The sequence below is a fragment of the Nelumbo nucifera genome, chromosome 1 (genome assembly GCF_055504915.1).
Source record: "Nelumbo nucifera cultivar China Antique chromosome 1, China Antique-T2T, whole genome shotgun sequence".
NCBI classification, from domain to species: Eukaryota; Viridiplantae; Streptophyta; class Magnoliopsida; order Proteales; family Nelumbonaceae; genus Nelumbo; species Nelumbo nucifera.
In genome coordinates, this window is record NC_142649.1 from 83,463,694 (window position 1) to 83,479,398 (window position 15,705).

At 34.5% G+C, this 15,705-nt stretch overlaps 1 protein-coding gene across 1 annotated transcript; it reads right to left on the reverse strand.

Annotated features, from left to right (window-relative positions):
• Positions 1-10,080: 10,080 nt before the first annotated feature.
• On the reverse strand, positions 10,081-15,552 carry LOC104599427 (uncharacterized). Its single transcript, XM_019198114.2, has 6 exons — positions 14,303-15,552; positions 14,065-14,139; positions 13,551-13,651; positions 13,413-13,459; positions 13,231-13,304; positions 10,081-10,788 (listed from the first exon to the last, which is right to left on the reverse strand). The coding sequence occupies exons 1-6, from the start codon at positions 15,092-15,094 to the stop codon at positions 10,351-10,353; spliced, it is 1,527 nt and encodes a 508-aa protein (XP_019053659.2). The 5' UTR covers positions 15,095-15,552; the 3' UTR covers positions 10,081-10,350.
• Positions 15,553-15,705: the final 153 nt, after the last annotated feature.

Sequence of the window (15,705 nt, forward strand, 5' to 3'; positions counted from 1 at the left end):
TCAGGTTGATACACACCAATGGAAAAATTTGGTATAGTTTTGGAGATCTGAAAAAGGGATTGTAAGTATCTTAAGTGTTTAAATATTTTTGTTTTTTTATTTGAATGAGTGAAGTAAATTAGTTGTATTTTAATACAGGCAAGATCCATAACCAACAAAGCTAACCGCTCAACCACACAGTAAGAGCTTTGCAAGAGTATGCGAGGAATTGGTAAATATACAAATTTGATTTTGTTCATTATACATTTTGCATTCATTCATTTTTTTATATGTTAAAAATAATTACCCATTGCTTTCATGGTAACAACAAATAGAGAGAGAAGTTGATGTATCACATGCAGAGGTATTCTATGCAAAACACAGGAAAAAAGATGCAACATTCATAGATCCAAGATCGAGTTCTTTAATGGTATACTTATTCAAGTGTGTTTTGAATTACTAATAGTTTTGTATAATATTCAAGGAGGAAATGCAAAATTGCATGTCTCAAGAGGAAGACACTCAAAATGAGGGTAATGATCAAGAATACGAGGATGTCTATGCTCGTGTAATGGGCCAAGAGCGTCGTGGCCGAGTGCGTGGTCTAGGTTTAGGCCCAATTCCATCCAGGTTCAGGGGCCCATGACAAAACCATGAAGATGGCTTGAGGGCTGCTAATGAAGGTAAAAGAGCAGCTGAAGAGTGTTAACAAAAGCTGGAAAAACAAATTGCATCAATGCGAGAACGGATGGATGCGATGGAAGCTCAATTAGTTAATAGACAGGTATCACCCTTACTTATATTTATATTTAAATAACTTATGCTTGATTGCAGCATAAATATGGATCTGCATCCGTTCTTAGTGTCTCTTTAGATAAGTATGGAATGATGTAAGCCAAATTTTGCATATGTGTATATTAAATGATGCTATTCTCCAAATTTTTTGGTCATTCAGAAGAATACAAAAGAAATTACATTTGAGAGTTGATTTTTGTCCTAGTAGGTTTTCAGATGGATGCCAAACCCTGTATGTCCCACATGAACCAACATGTTTTGATCAACCATTTTATGTGGTGAACTTGGTACTTACCTTAGTTTTTCTTAGTTTCTATAACGAGTATGGAAATGTAGATGATTATATTACGCATAGAGTTTGATTTCTGTCCTAGTAGGATTTCAGGTGGATTCTGGCTAGCTCATGTATGTATATGCCTTTTCCTTTGATCAACCATTCATAAAATGGAATTTGGTATTACTAAGTTTTCTCATTTTCAGATGACCCAAATGAAGCCTTCAAAGTTTTATATTCTATTTATCTATACCAGTTTCTCCTTTTTTTATCTATCAAAATCACAAGTTCCTCATTCAATAAGGTCGGAATCCATCAAAAAGTTCCAGTAACCTCCAATGTCCATGTTCAAAAGTTTAATGCATTTTAAGTACTGTAAAAATCAGCAAGGCAAAGAATGGGCCTTTTGAGTTTTGCTTTATTGTGAGAGTAAGATTTTTCTAAATTATTTAAAATTACAAATGTATGAAGATCTGGAATTATCCATAATTTTAAATTTTGTAAGGACATGAGATGTAAATATTGAGATTCTAGTGTCAATATTGGAATATCTTCTTGAGTATTGGAAATTCTATTTCCTGCTGGTTGGCCATAAATATAGTCATTGACATCACTGTGTTTAATGTTCTGTCCCAGGATACCCTATTCTGGAAGTCAATATATTACTTGATACTACCATGACTCCTAGAAAACCTCAGTATGCCATGGCACCTGAGCTTCCATTGGTTTTTCATTCATGTCAATTTGAAGGTCTCAATTATTTGTTCTCCAGGTACTTATTTCTATCCCTTTTCTGTCAATTTCTCTGATAGTTGAACAGTTATGACTTCTCTTTCATTGTTTCTCTTACAGTAAGAAACTGAATTGAATTTAATAATCTCTTCAATGAGTTAAAATTGTAAGATACAGTAGGCACACACATGGAATATCTACAATTTCAAATGCAACAATCCATTTTCTGGTGAGCTAAGGGAGTATTGTCTAAATCAATTGCCCCCTATAAAAAGGAAGACCCTTTCTAAATATTACTTCACCTTTAGATTAATCAACTATATTCATTCCATCTTTAATTTGCATACTTGATGATCCAAAAACAGAAGCTTCTCTGGAGACTTGGAAAGAATATAAGTTTATGGAATTTGGCTAAAGGTCTAATAGAAAACTTGATTTTTGCATAACTTTACCTATATTTTCTCCTAGTAGTTAACTAATTCTAGTAAACTCCTAATTGTCTAAAATTCTTGTATTATTCTCATCTTGACCAATTTTACAAATATGTTAATCCTTTTCAATAAAAAAAAAAAAACTATCAGATTAATGATTTTGGAAGTTTGTAAACCCAAAAAAAAACTGCATAATATCATATATTATATACCTTGGAAAAAGATCCTGAACCTGTATTCTGCAAAATTGTAGGTGGAAAATGCCGTTGATATTGTGATGACAGCATTGATATGACCAGGTCATGTTCAGTCACTGATTACTCCATTTTCTTATTGTCTTCTTTGGTATTCTCACCAATATAGAATGGAAATGACATAGTAGTTGGAATTCAATGTTTTCCCAGGATTTGGCTCAGAAAAGTGAAAAATCATGGATATGAGACACATATTTGGACAAGTGCCTATATATTAATAATTTAAAATATTGTGAAATTTAACACCATATTATCTATATGAGCAAAGGGAATATATTCAACTGAAAGCTTCCCCTTAACAAGTCTCTTTCTTTGGCATTTTAGGTGGTGTATAAACTTGTATAGCTCATTGCTTAAGCTTTGGGAGGTGTAGACTAGATGTGGTCCATTTTTCTTTCTTTCTTTCTTTTTTTTTTGAAAAACAGAGAAGAATTTCAAAGGTTACTTTTTGATTTCCTTATTGGATACACTGTTTCAAGGTAACATGGCTATTGAATTTTCATGCATATGAAGGTGCAGACAGCCATGAAATGGTGAAAATCCTAAACAGGAGTAAAACTCAACAAACACAATTCTTTAAGCTATCTTATAAGATGCTTAAACTTAACAACAGTTGTTCCCAACTGGGAACAAAATATTTCTTTGAAAGCTAAGCTTCTTACTACTACCTGATTACAAATTGTCACAGGCAATGTATTGAAAGCTTTGTACCACAATCTACCTATTTTTGATACATAATGAGGCTACAGGCTCTTAGAAGATTATGTGTTTAGGCTAGTCTTGTTGTTGATTTATACAGATATTTGCAAAGCAGTAATATATGTTGTTTCAAAGAATGCTTATTTTTATAGGTTGGTTGTTCAATTGTTTTTACCATGACGAAGTCTGTAAAATGGGAGGAATAGAAAGTGCATTTTAGGTTCATAGCCACTCTAAGAGTTTGTGAGATTTTATTGGTACTGATGTGTTTCCCTTTCTCCCCCAACTAAGATAGTCCCATAGTTGGAAGAGCTTACCTTGACTAGGTTGGTTGAATTCAAATCCACAGACAGCTCATGTGCATCTGTTTTCTCTGCATGCTTTGTAATATTGATACTTTTGAAGGGTTGATACTACATGGGTTGTAAGTGGTGTGGTAAGGTTAAGTGTGGCGGTCTCATTGAAAGATGAAAGAAGGCACAGGTAAAAGGGTAGGTTAAGGGCTTCTATTGACAGAACCGTGTGTTCATTATGATTCATGCCTCCTTTTATAGGGAGAGATCCCGATTTTCTGAAATGAAAGAGATAAAAGAATTTGACTCCCATTTGAAAAGGGAGTCTAGGTTTTTCAACTCTATCATCCATTCTAAAGTTGTGAGTCTCTAGTTCCCTTGTACAATTTTTACCTTTAAAAGAAAGTCACTTGAGCTGCAGTTAGAGCATTATCATTAGTTTAACTAACTTTTCATGCTCTTTTTTCTTTTCATGTAGAGACGTAAATTCATGTTGCTCTTGGTCCATGTTCTTTTTTTAATTTGTAGGAGTGACACTTAGGCTATGTTTGGTTTGAAGGAAAAAGTAGGGAAAGGAAGGGAAAGGAAGAGAAACCTATACAAGTTTTATAAAAGTTTTCCCACCCTTTCCTTCCTTTCCCTACTTTTTTTCTTCAAACCAAACACAGCCTTAATGATCACATGGCCCGAGAAAGTACAAAAGCTAAAACAAAACCTGCTAGCAAGGCTGCCCCTCAACTTTGATGAAACGTATAGCAAGTCATCTGGCCAAGAAAAATCAACCACGAGAAGTCGGTAGTAACCGATTTTTACAAAGGTTTCAATTTGTTTTTAATTTTCATTGAATGCATCATTATTAGCAATAGCACATATATTAACATTTAAACATCTAGACCTCCTGTCTTTTGTCATTCAATTCTATTTCTTTCTTTGCAATAATTGGTTAGAGTCTTGCATAATACGAAGGTAAAGTCTTTATGTTTGGCTTTTTTTTTTTTTTTGAAGTGCTGGAATGTTTGTTTTCAGATCCAAAATTTCCTGTCTCAGAATTTTTTTCCACCTTTGTAATTGCTTCACCCATTTTAGTTTCTTTTTCCTTTCAATTGTTAGGTCTTGGAAATCAAGGGTTAAACACAATGAGAAAATCTCAGAGACTGGGATTGAAAGTTAAGCTGCAAAGAGACAAAAGCTTGAGGGAAGTTGCTTACTTAAGGTGTGCTAGACTCCACAAAACCACTTCTATTTTGTTATTGCTATTGTTTTTTCCTTTATATGGAGTTAGGATATTCAAATTTTGAAAACTACATATTTGTATTTGTACTGTTTTCATGTGTAGTGTACAAATTTATAAAAATATAAGGTTTTGCACTCTACATATCTGTATTAATTTGTACTCTTAAGCTGAGCCTTGAGTGCAAAACTCGAATGTGATTCCAATTTGATTAAGAATTGTATTTGATATTTCATTTATTTTACATTATTTAACAATTTATATGTTATGATTTGTAGGTTAAACCATTATGTTAAGTGGATTTGCATTGAAGATGTGTTACATTATTCAAGAAGATTCTTTTTAAATGCCTTGTGCTTTTTCTATGTTAATTGGATATTGTATTTAAGCAATTTGTTTTGGATATTATAATAATTAATTTTTTTATTTTTAATTTGAATTTTTATTTAAATTGATTTTTATGTATTATCTGCCATGAGATTTGTATTAAACATATACCAAAAAATGTTAAAATTAGATTGATATAAATAATAAAAAATAAAAATAAACAAAGCCGACGGTCATACATCCGCCGCCTTAGACATAAAAAAGACCTAAGGTGGCAGTTTAGACCGCCACCTAAAAACGGAAGCAACATTTCAACGGACCTAAGTTGGCAGTCTACAGAGATCTAAGCCGGTGGTTCGGATCGCCACCTAAAAACGGAAGCAACATTTTGACCGACCTAAGGCGGCGGTCTAAAGAGATCTAAGCTGGCGGTCTAGACCACCACCTAAAAACGAAAGCACCATTTTGACCAACCTAAAGTGGCAGTCTAAAGAGATCTGAGACGGCAGTTCAGACCGCCACCTAAAAACGGAAGCAACGTTTCAATTGGCCTAAGGCGGCGATTAAGATCACCACCTTTATTAACTTTGAACCAACGGTTCTAACATACCACCGATTTATGAATGATTGAACCATATCAGACCGGTCCTCAAAGGCGAAGGCCTTTTCTGTCTAAACCGACGGTCTTGACATAGGCCGGCAGTGGTTTAAGGGGAGGTGGCCTAAAGGGATAAGCCGACGGTCCTACGATCACCACCGATTTTGACCGTTTTTCTTTTAATGTGAATAATAACATATATTACATTGACACCCTAAAAAAATATGTAATTCCACAAAATAACCACAATGAAGCTATTCAAGTAGGCAATACACCTGCCAAGTGCCAGCCACGTATGTAAAGTTGCCAATCATCTTGAATGCAGCAATTAAATATCGTTGAACACGTTTCCTTGTCATTGATTATTAGTAATGAAAAATGTCAACATGGTGGAAGGTATTTGGATGCTTTGATTGTCTTGAGAATTAAATTAATAGCATATGTTATTACATTTACACCCTTAAAAGTATACATTTTGCAGAACAAAGCTTATTATAATGCCCCTAAAATTTTATTTATTTATTTATTTATTTATTTATTTGTACAAGATAGTGTTTATTTTTATGGGACAAAATTTCATGTGGTGGCAATATGACATATTCTATTTCTGCCACTTAGAGAGTTGATTTAGTTCATTTGAACCACCAAGGTAGTTGTGTCTGGTATCAACTATCAACGTCATCTCTATTTCTACATGAAATATTTTGTTCTAATCAATAATACAAACCGGTGAGAGACATGTATTATCACTATCATATAAGTGAATTATTTTAGTTAGAATGATTAGATTTCACTATCAATGTCAATGATTTGTTCCTCACATGAATGTTTTAACTATAGACAACTTCAAATAAAAATTATATATCAATTTATATTAATCAATCCAAAATTTTTCAAATAGAAACAACAATAGTGCCAAATACAACTTAAATTGGGTTATATTTGGTTTAAATACTTTACCATATTCTACATCAAGCTTATACCTCAAATTCGAAATTTAAGTTGTTTCTCACTCAACAAAAGTGAGGCTTATTTTCCATATGTATCTTAAGATTTTCAATATGGAATTTGTTCCATTCAAGGTTTAAACTATTAATTCGTTTGAAGCCTGTATTAGCCAATGCTTTCATATTTTTTATGATTTTTTACCCTTTCTCATTAGCTTTTATATTTAAGTCATTGATTCAAATTCAAATTTGTTTCCCTTATTAATTCAGATTATCTCTCCTCATTCTCAACTCATTAACTCTTTCCTTTTAATAACTCATGCACTAATTCTCTCTCTTCTCAATATATGACTATTAAATTCTCATATTTGTCTTTATACCTTACCTAATAAATATTATAATTACAAGAATAAAGATTTTAACCTGCCATCTAAGTTGGAAAACAAGAGATCTACTACCATCTTGTTATAATGCATATGAGTTCTAAATGTCAACTTATTTTTTCTTATTGCATGCTTACCAATTAATATTAATAAGCAATTTATTATTATAATTTATATATTTATAAATATAAATAATAATTAAATTGCTTTACTAAAATTGAAGATATACATGCATATCTTAGTTATTAGATCTATCCTTTTTTGAACATTTTTCAAATTTCCCTGGTAGTCTATACTTGAAATAAACAATTAAATTATGTATATTTTATGATTATATATTATATTTATGGCTATATAAGACCTAGATTTCGTGTCATTAATGTGACTTTTGGAATTTATTTAAATTCAAACATACCCATGTTTTACCTCAATTTTTCCACTCTATTCGAGCATATCCAAAACATATCACAATATATCTTTTAAAATTTACTTTCTGTACTCTGCACCACTAAGTTATGCCTACAACATTGATTCCATTTTTAGAGAGTGAAGAAGATGTCAAGAAGTGATCAGTTCACTTTTGGCCCCAAACAACATTGTTGCATGAAACAATATTGGGTCTTTTGTTCTACTATTTTAGATAACATTAGTAATTTCAATATTCTTATTAGAACCATTTAAAAAAGGATAAGTAATCAAAGCATGATGTGCTAGTGGATTTTAATTTTATTTTTCATTTTCACTATTAATAAAAATACTTCTTATTTATCATATTTAGTTTTGTTTAATATGATAAATATATAATATTAGAGATGTGCACAAATTTTATAGACAAGTTTTTGTGATTTCTATATTTTTATTTCTATCTATTTTTTGAGTTTTTATTATATAATTATGACATCATTTGCTAGCCTATTTGGCTTAAGAATATCTCAGTTTTGGGCAACTATAAATTTTTATCCCATTTACATAATTAATTCTAAAAATAATTATTGTTTATCACATTTGGATTAGTCTTGGACTTGGTTCAGTCAATCAGCCCCATAACAAAATTTGACATAAAATGTATGTGCATAATTGCATATACATGCATATATACAAGTATGTGCTATGTATGTATTTAGGATTGTATGCATATAACCAGTCTTGACTTTAGATACCTAAGGACTACACTTGGGCTCAACCCCAAAAAAAAAAAAAAAATTATGCCTTGGGAGCTCAAGTTGAGGATCGAAAATCAAATCTACCCTATCTAAAATTACAAGCTGGGTCAATTCAAGCTCAAGTTAAGCCCACCTAATTTGCCTCCCTATGGACCATTGACTATCAATTAGACACAAAAATAGTTTTCTTTTTTATGTTACTTTACTTTTTAATTGCATTTCTGTTATAAATAAAAATAACACTTATTTATGTTTAATATGATGAATATATATTATTAGAGATGCACCCAAGTATTTTTTTTACAAGATTTCTATGTTTTTAATAACTTTTGTATCTCCATCCTTTTTGAAAATATTTATTTTTTATTTATGATATCATGGATTGAACCATTTGACCTAAAAAGTTGAACCGTTGACCCACCACATGAATAAGAAAATGGTTTCGCTTTTGGGTCAATTTTAAATCTTGTATTTCATTTCCATTGAATACTTTTGTTTAGCATGGTTATTGATGTAGATGGTTAAACTATTTACTTGCCACTCAGACAAGAGGGTGGTTTTCTTAATTATTTTTCATGTTGGTTTTGAACATAGTTTTACTTTATTTAAAATATTGGAATAGATTTAATTTGTAAAATTTGTTGATGAGAAACAAAAAATACTTCAAATAAAGTATCTAAAGAAAGAAAATGAGAGGTAATACCTTAATAAAAGTTATTAGTACTTTAAACTATATTTTCGCCCACATAGTTATAGAGAGACTAAATTCATAAATAAGGGTGTTTTAGTCAAAAAAATCCACAAAGCCCATTTATTTAATGTGCCTTAAATATAAGTTTTAATGAAAGGAAATGGAAATTAATACCTTAAATATAGGACTTAATAATGATGACGAATATATTAAATTTAATAAAAGTAGTATTTCAAATTATGATTTTTGCTCTCATAATATAGGCAGATCAAGTTCAAAAAATAAGGTATTTTAGTCAAAAAATTTTCAGAATCTAGACCACATTGACACTTTTAATAGTAGTATATATATAAACAACACATACAAAGTGGACCACCTGTATTGATAAATACTGAATCTCTATCATTAATACTTGTCACATTAATAATGGAACTGGACTTTTAGCGCCCCCCCCCCCCCCCCCCAAAAAAAAAAAAAACAAAAAAAAAAAAACAAAAAAAGACTTTAAGCTTAGAATCTAAAGAGCTTCTTGGTAAATGAAATTATTGATTTTATTGGGGATAAAAAGTGTGGCTCCAAATCATCATCTCATCACACAAAACCTTCTTATAGCAAGTGTCTTTGTGTTAATTGTAGCAGAGATTTGGGATCAAATTCCACCTTCAAAAATACTTCTTGGTCCAAACAATAATATAATATGAACCAAGTTTCTGCCTTTTAACCACAATGCAGAAAATTGGAAAAAGCTATTTTTCCCCTTTTGGGTAAATAAGAAATAAAATTCTATACCATTATTAATTTTTACTGTGAAAATTATTTTGTTTTGAAAAACAAAATCATTGATATTGGCCAGCACCCGTGTAATATAGGATGTAAAAGTTGCACTCTTTATATACAAAAGTTAATGCCATAGTATGAGAGTGGTTTGGAGGTGCCACATTCACAGTTGAGCGTGCAACATTTACAGTCCATAATGCTCATGCAGTACCAATACCAGGAAACATGTATTCATGCTGTAGAAGTACTGCCCTTATTTTTTACATTAAATATAATATATACATTTTTTATTTTTAAAAGAATATTAATCAAAGGCATATATTGTTTTTCTTTTCAAAAGTAAATCCCATTAATTTGTTTGTGATGATAATAATATAAAAAACATTCCAGGATAAAAATGGAGTTTGCCTCTGCTGTGATTATGGTCACACAAAATTGATCCTGTGAACATAGACATATCCTCCAACAAAGATGTAGATCATGAGAAACAATAGAGGAGAAAAATCTTTGGAATCTGTCATCATCTTAATTCATTTATGGTTGAGAAACAGTATATAATTACACGTGAAGCTCCCCTTGTTTTTTCATTTAATTTTACAATTTTCACTATGCTCATAAGAATGGGCACACATTCTCTCCCCCAAGACGGTGCAAATTTTCCTTCCTTATCTTTTCCCCAAAAATCAAAACTACAACCCAAACCCAAGAACAAAAATTAAATTTCAAAAATTGAGAAACAAAAGAGGAAAGAAAGATGGGTAGAAAACAGTGTTAAGTTACTTAGCAACTACCCTATTCTCTCCACCTGGGTCTGAAAAATCGCTCATGAAATCATTATACAAGGATAGGTCACACGCACCGAAGTTGGGTAGCATCTCCAGTTCACTGAAGACGCAATCGAAGTCGCCTGCTGCTTCCTTATTCAACGATTGAGACTCTACAACCTCCTTGCCCAGTTGGGTAGAAGAAGAACCACCACAAGTGTCATTGTCTGAACAACCATAGTCCTCCAACATGATCATTTTGCCTTTACCCAGTTTCACCTTCTCTTGTGTATCCACTTCAGTCTCAAGAACTACAAATGGATCACAGTGCTCATCCTCTTCCATCATTCTTCTCTCTGATGAGTGGGCACGATGTTCTACTTTACACTCTTCCAGTTCTTTCTTCAAAAGTTCCAGAGGTGGTTCTTCTGCCCTCTTAGCACAGATGAACTGCTCTTGCACAAACAAAATTTCAGGGCTACTGATCAGCCATTGGAAGCTAAAAGACAAAACCCAGCAAAGTGGAACTAGCAACAACAATTTATATATGAACAGTGTGCATAGTTGATGTTCTTAGTTTTTAAGGGAAAAAAAATCTCAGCAGAAAAGTTTTACCTGTGTATTTAATATAAATGGTCCTGTGTGGATGAGTTTTCATATTAGAAAAATTGAAATCTTGGAACTTAACTTTTTTTTTTATTCTTCTAGTTAAAAGATCAAAATTGTCGGCTTAAAAGATCAGGCACCATATATATCTACTGATAAACCACTCTTGTTAGCCATGTTTCGCCCAACTACTTTTATCCATTAAAATCTTGCAAAAAGTAGACATCAAATTTTAAACAAGGTACCAACCTCTCAGTAGTGATTAGGCTCAAATTTTATGGCTGTTATTTTTTCTTTTCTGGTAAAACTATGGGTGTTATATTTAGATGAAGAACTTTAATACGAATGGTTTTGATATGCGGCATCTGCCTTGAGGCCATTAATTTGGTTTAGTCAAAGACCGGATGATTCACCCATTTTGGTGTTGAGGCTCAGCTTGTTTGTGGTGCAAATTAAAATGCATGGGAGTGCAGATTTTGGTTTACTTTTGCCTTTAGATTTGACTTTTCTGATTTGTTTGCAAGAAGTAAAATGAAGTGATCCCCACTTATATAAGAAAAGAAGCAAGTAGGAGGGCTACTGTTTGGGAGTGAGAGGTAGTAGGAAGGTGGTGCAAATAGGACTAAAATACAAATTTTATATCAGGTAGAAGTGCAAATCATAGTTACAAACAAATGGATGCAAAACTGAACCTGGTGCAAAATTTATACCACTTTCAGATTTGCACTGCAAACAAGCAAAGCCTAACAAATATCTTTCATATTCCAGACTTAAAACTCCAAAATCCCATAATAACATTCTTGATATATATATTCTTCCCATTCTCAAAGGTCAATGCAGAACCCTTCCATAAGGGATGCTTTAAAGGACTAGGATAAAACTGAGATGAGATTTTAGTATTGGTTAAAAGCTTTAGTATAGGCTTTAGTTTTCATTTCGTGCCAGATTCCCCCTTGAACTAGCTATAACAAGTAAAGAAAATAATTAAATACGTTTGTTAGCATTCTATCAGAAAAAAAAAAAATGGATTGGAAATGCTACATTTTATATGCCCAAATTACCCATTTGGATGATTTTACTCTTGTGTTCTTTATTTTATATTTTAAGACAGAGTAGGGGCTTTTTTCTTTCCTTGAATAGAACAAATAATCCCATCAAATTGGATTTACAACAAGGGGCACAAAATGAAGAAGACAGGCAAATTTGTTCAGAAGGTAATTCAATTTGAGCAATTAAGAATGTCTAATACATCAAGCGATGTTAATGCATGGTTGTGTTTATTTGCCTAACTTGCAATAGTTGAAGAGAAAACCTATTAAAGAATGAAGCTTAGTTAGTCGTATAGAGGAATTCGGATTAGATGAACGTTTTAGCTGTAATAAGAGGCTGTGGAACCAATGATAATGCCCCATGCCGGTGAGGTCCATGTATTTTAGAACTGGTGTAGAGTATTATAATTGATTATACAGCCTGCTGAACAGCTAAAGATTTCAGCGACATGTAGTTTTATTCTAAATTATACATACTACCCAGGGAAGCATGACACGTGTACATGCATATACAGGGTAAAATTGAAATCCCACGTGGCATAGTCCAACTGGGCTTTGGTCGGATCCGTATCCTGATCCGATCCGTCGACAGCCTTTTATAGCCAACCAAGTGACGTGACAGCTGAGCTGACTGCTGAGCTCATTCCACAATTCAAGACACCAACCTAGGTCCCTTATTGGGGCCCATCAACTGTGCCATTTGGACCGTTCAGTCGGTGGGGCCACCTTTAAAATGAAGCAATGAACCATGTTGCAGAGATGGATGTATGATATATGGGTGTATGTGTGCAACATGTGATAGGCTGTTGTGTGGTGCACGTTATACACTTACACCTACTTGCTTTGCTTTGGATACTCCCTCTAACAAGCTGTCGTACACGTGGACTCACACCCACTTTAATCTACTTTGTGATAAATGACAATGAATGCCCAAGATATCATCTCACACGTGTCGCTAAAGCCCAGTCGTTTTGTCCTTTCGCTTACCGTCTTTTTGTCTTCTGCCCTACATCCTTTGAAGTAACATTTTCATCATTTTCGAAGAGATTAGGGGCATTTCAGTCATTCTCCTAAAAGTTTATGTACTGAATACTGATTGATTTCGGTTTTTTTCTTCTTGATTTTCATTCTCACTGATCAGCTTCAGTTCAGCTATCGAAGAAAACTAGAAATAGAAGCTCAGAAGCTGTGGTGTAGTTGGAAAACGATTGTAGAGTGGTTTAGAAAGATGACTCACAAATTGTTCGTCTTCATCTTGGTAGAGGAGGATTGAGTCTCCAACCTTGAGACCCTTTTGCTTCACAAAATCTCCTGTAAAAGGTTTAGGTTTCTTGATTATTTTTCACAAGTTGAAAAGAGCCAGAATGAAGGATTTCGAAAGCTTGGATCTGAAATCGAGTAGATGGGTAATGGGTTTACCTGTATTCTCCAAAACATACATCCTGCTCTTATTGTTCGGCCAAAACCTGCACTTTTTACAGAGAGAAGGCTTCTTTCAATACCCAAGTCTCCATTAAAACAGCTTGAATGAATCGAAACAAAAGAGGAAATACCCACCTGTATTTCATGTGCCAGACCTTGGTAGAAACCAGATCTCTTACAGTAATTTGGAATCCTTCTTTCACAGTGAGGGTTGGAAGGTTTGCCTCTGAGTCTTTCTGTTTATTATCATAACAGTAACAGTAATACAACAAGCAAAAGAAGTCAGGAATACAGAAGGCGAATTCAACAAGTAAAAGAAAATTAACGAGAAGTTTAATTTTTTTTCTTCTTTTCTGCGGTAATACAGAAATTACAGTTATTATTATCGTGTTAATATCATAACGATTAACTATTTTTTGTATTTGTTTATTTTCACGAGGATCGAAAAGTCAGGACGGAGGTTCGTTATTGGGCAGTCTGAAATAAAACTAAGGTCCCAGTGGTCCTTGAGCAAATCGGGTAAAAGAGATTGGAGGATTCCTTCACTTTTCACAGCCTCCTTTCTTAAAAAGGAAAACTCAACCAAATAAAATATAGATAGAGTTCTCATGAATGTATCTACTGGGGTTGTGATTTGTGAACACCTCACCTTTGGGAGTACAATCCTTCCAAGAGAGTTTACATCACTGTTCTTCAGCTCTTTCTGCAATAACAGTCGGAGTTTCTGTTCCCAATTAACTCAAGAATCAGTGACGGAGGATATCATCTCAAGATCTCAACAGAAAAAAAATGGGAGAAACACAGAGGGACAAAAAAACCACACTAAAAGCAAACAAGGAAAAATAAAATCAGAAAAGATTAGAGAAACCCAATTCGATACAACCCACTTTGTTATCTGGTGTGGTGAATGTGAAGAGCTCCCTCCTCTTGTTGTCGGTATCGCTGTTGCTGCTAGTATCAGTAGCAGAGAAAGAAATATTCTTGTTGGGAGGCGGAGACAAGAACGACCCGAGAGAAGTGGAAAAAGAAGAAGAAGAGGTCTGGTTCAAGTGACCAACTCTGGAAGAGGAGGAGGTAGAACTCATCCGCCTTGCTATCCTTCTCTTGCTCCTGGCGGCCTTCGTTATGGATCCCCATAGACTCTGCTGCGGCCCTTGGGATTGGGTCATGGATTCAAGAAAACACGAATTCTCCAACCCATTATCGATAAATTTTTCATCTGGGTAGTAGCCATCGAGGAGACCCCCAACCAACGAACTTGGCAGTCCATTATCGACTGCGCTTGGATCGACCATCAACGGAAAAACCGGGAATATGGGTGAAGAAGAAGAATAATCCGGAGAGAACAAATAAGAATAATACTGGGGCTCGCTTAGATGACACTGGGGTTCGTTTGGATAATGGTATTGTTGATGATGATGGTGGTCCTGAGAAGTTGAAATAGAGCTTTGTGAGTCAAGAGTAGAAAAAGGATGATTAGGTGTAGGAACTACTACAGTAGGAGGAGGTGGGGCGGAGGCAGCAGGAGGAGAAAGACCCAGTTGCAGCTCCTTGCCATATTCTTTGTTTCTTAACATTTCTGCTTGAGTGAGCCTGGTGGTGGTGGGATGAATGACAGCAATGGTGAAGGCTGTGGGGGTGGCTGTAACTGGTTGAGGGACGGGGACGCTGTTCTCCATGAGGAGACGCACGGCACAGAAATAATTTTGATCAATGGGAGGGGGTTGGGTTGTGTTGCAGGCAAAGAGAAGGCATGGGTTAAGATGATGGTGGTGGTGATGATGAAGATAAATGACGGCCAATGTGTGAAGCACAGGTGGAGAAAAGACGAGAGAAACGCGTCGAAAGATGCAGAGGGGTCGATGGGGGAGGCCATGACAGAGGGGGCGAGAGGAAAGGAAGAGAAGGAGCGTGCCGATGGGGGTGGGTTGGGTGACAGATGTTCGGTGAGTGCTGGTATCGGGATACTCATCTGACCACTGGGGCGACGGACGATTGAAACTTGGCGCCTCTCTGGTTTAAATGTGGCAGAGACGAAGAACGACGCCTGCCTGCACTGAACACCATGCCCATGCCCATCCAACCATCCATCATCCTCCTCCACCCCCATGGTCATGCCTCTGCTGCTTTTTGCCTCAGAATTCTATACGGTTCACCTCGTCAAGAAAATGGTGTTACTGGCCCAATTCTTATCCGCCACGTCATTCCACTCTATGTACTTGGATATAAAAGGCAACAGACTCATACAAGTACAACTGCACTTCTGCCCCTGCCCTTTGCCTGATTCGTA

Coding starts and splice junctions, on each gene's coding strand:
- LOC104599427 (XM_019198114.2), bottom strand. CDS start 15,094: ATGGAGAACAGCGTCCCCGTCCCTCAACCAGTTACAGCCACCCCCACA. Junction 14,140..14,302: donor TCACCACACCAGATAACAAA/GTGGGTTGTATC, acceptor AATTGGGAACAG/AAACTCCGACTGTTATTGCA. Junction 13,460..13,550: donor GTCTGGCACATGAAATACAG/GTGGGTATTTCC, acceptor TAAAAAGTGCAG/GTTTTGGCCGAACAATAAGA.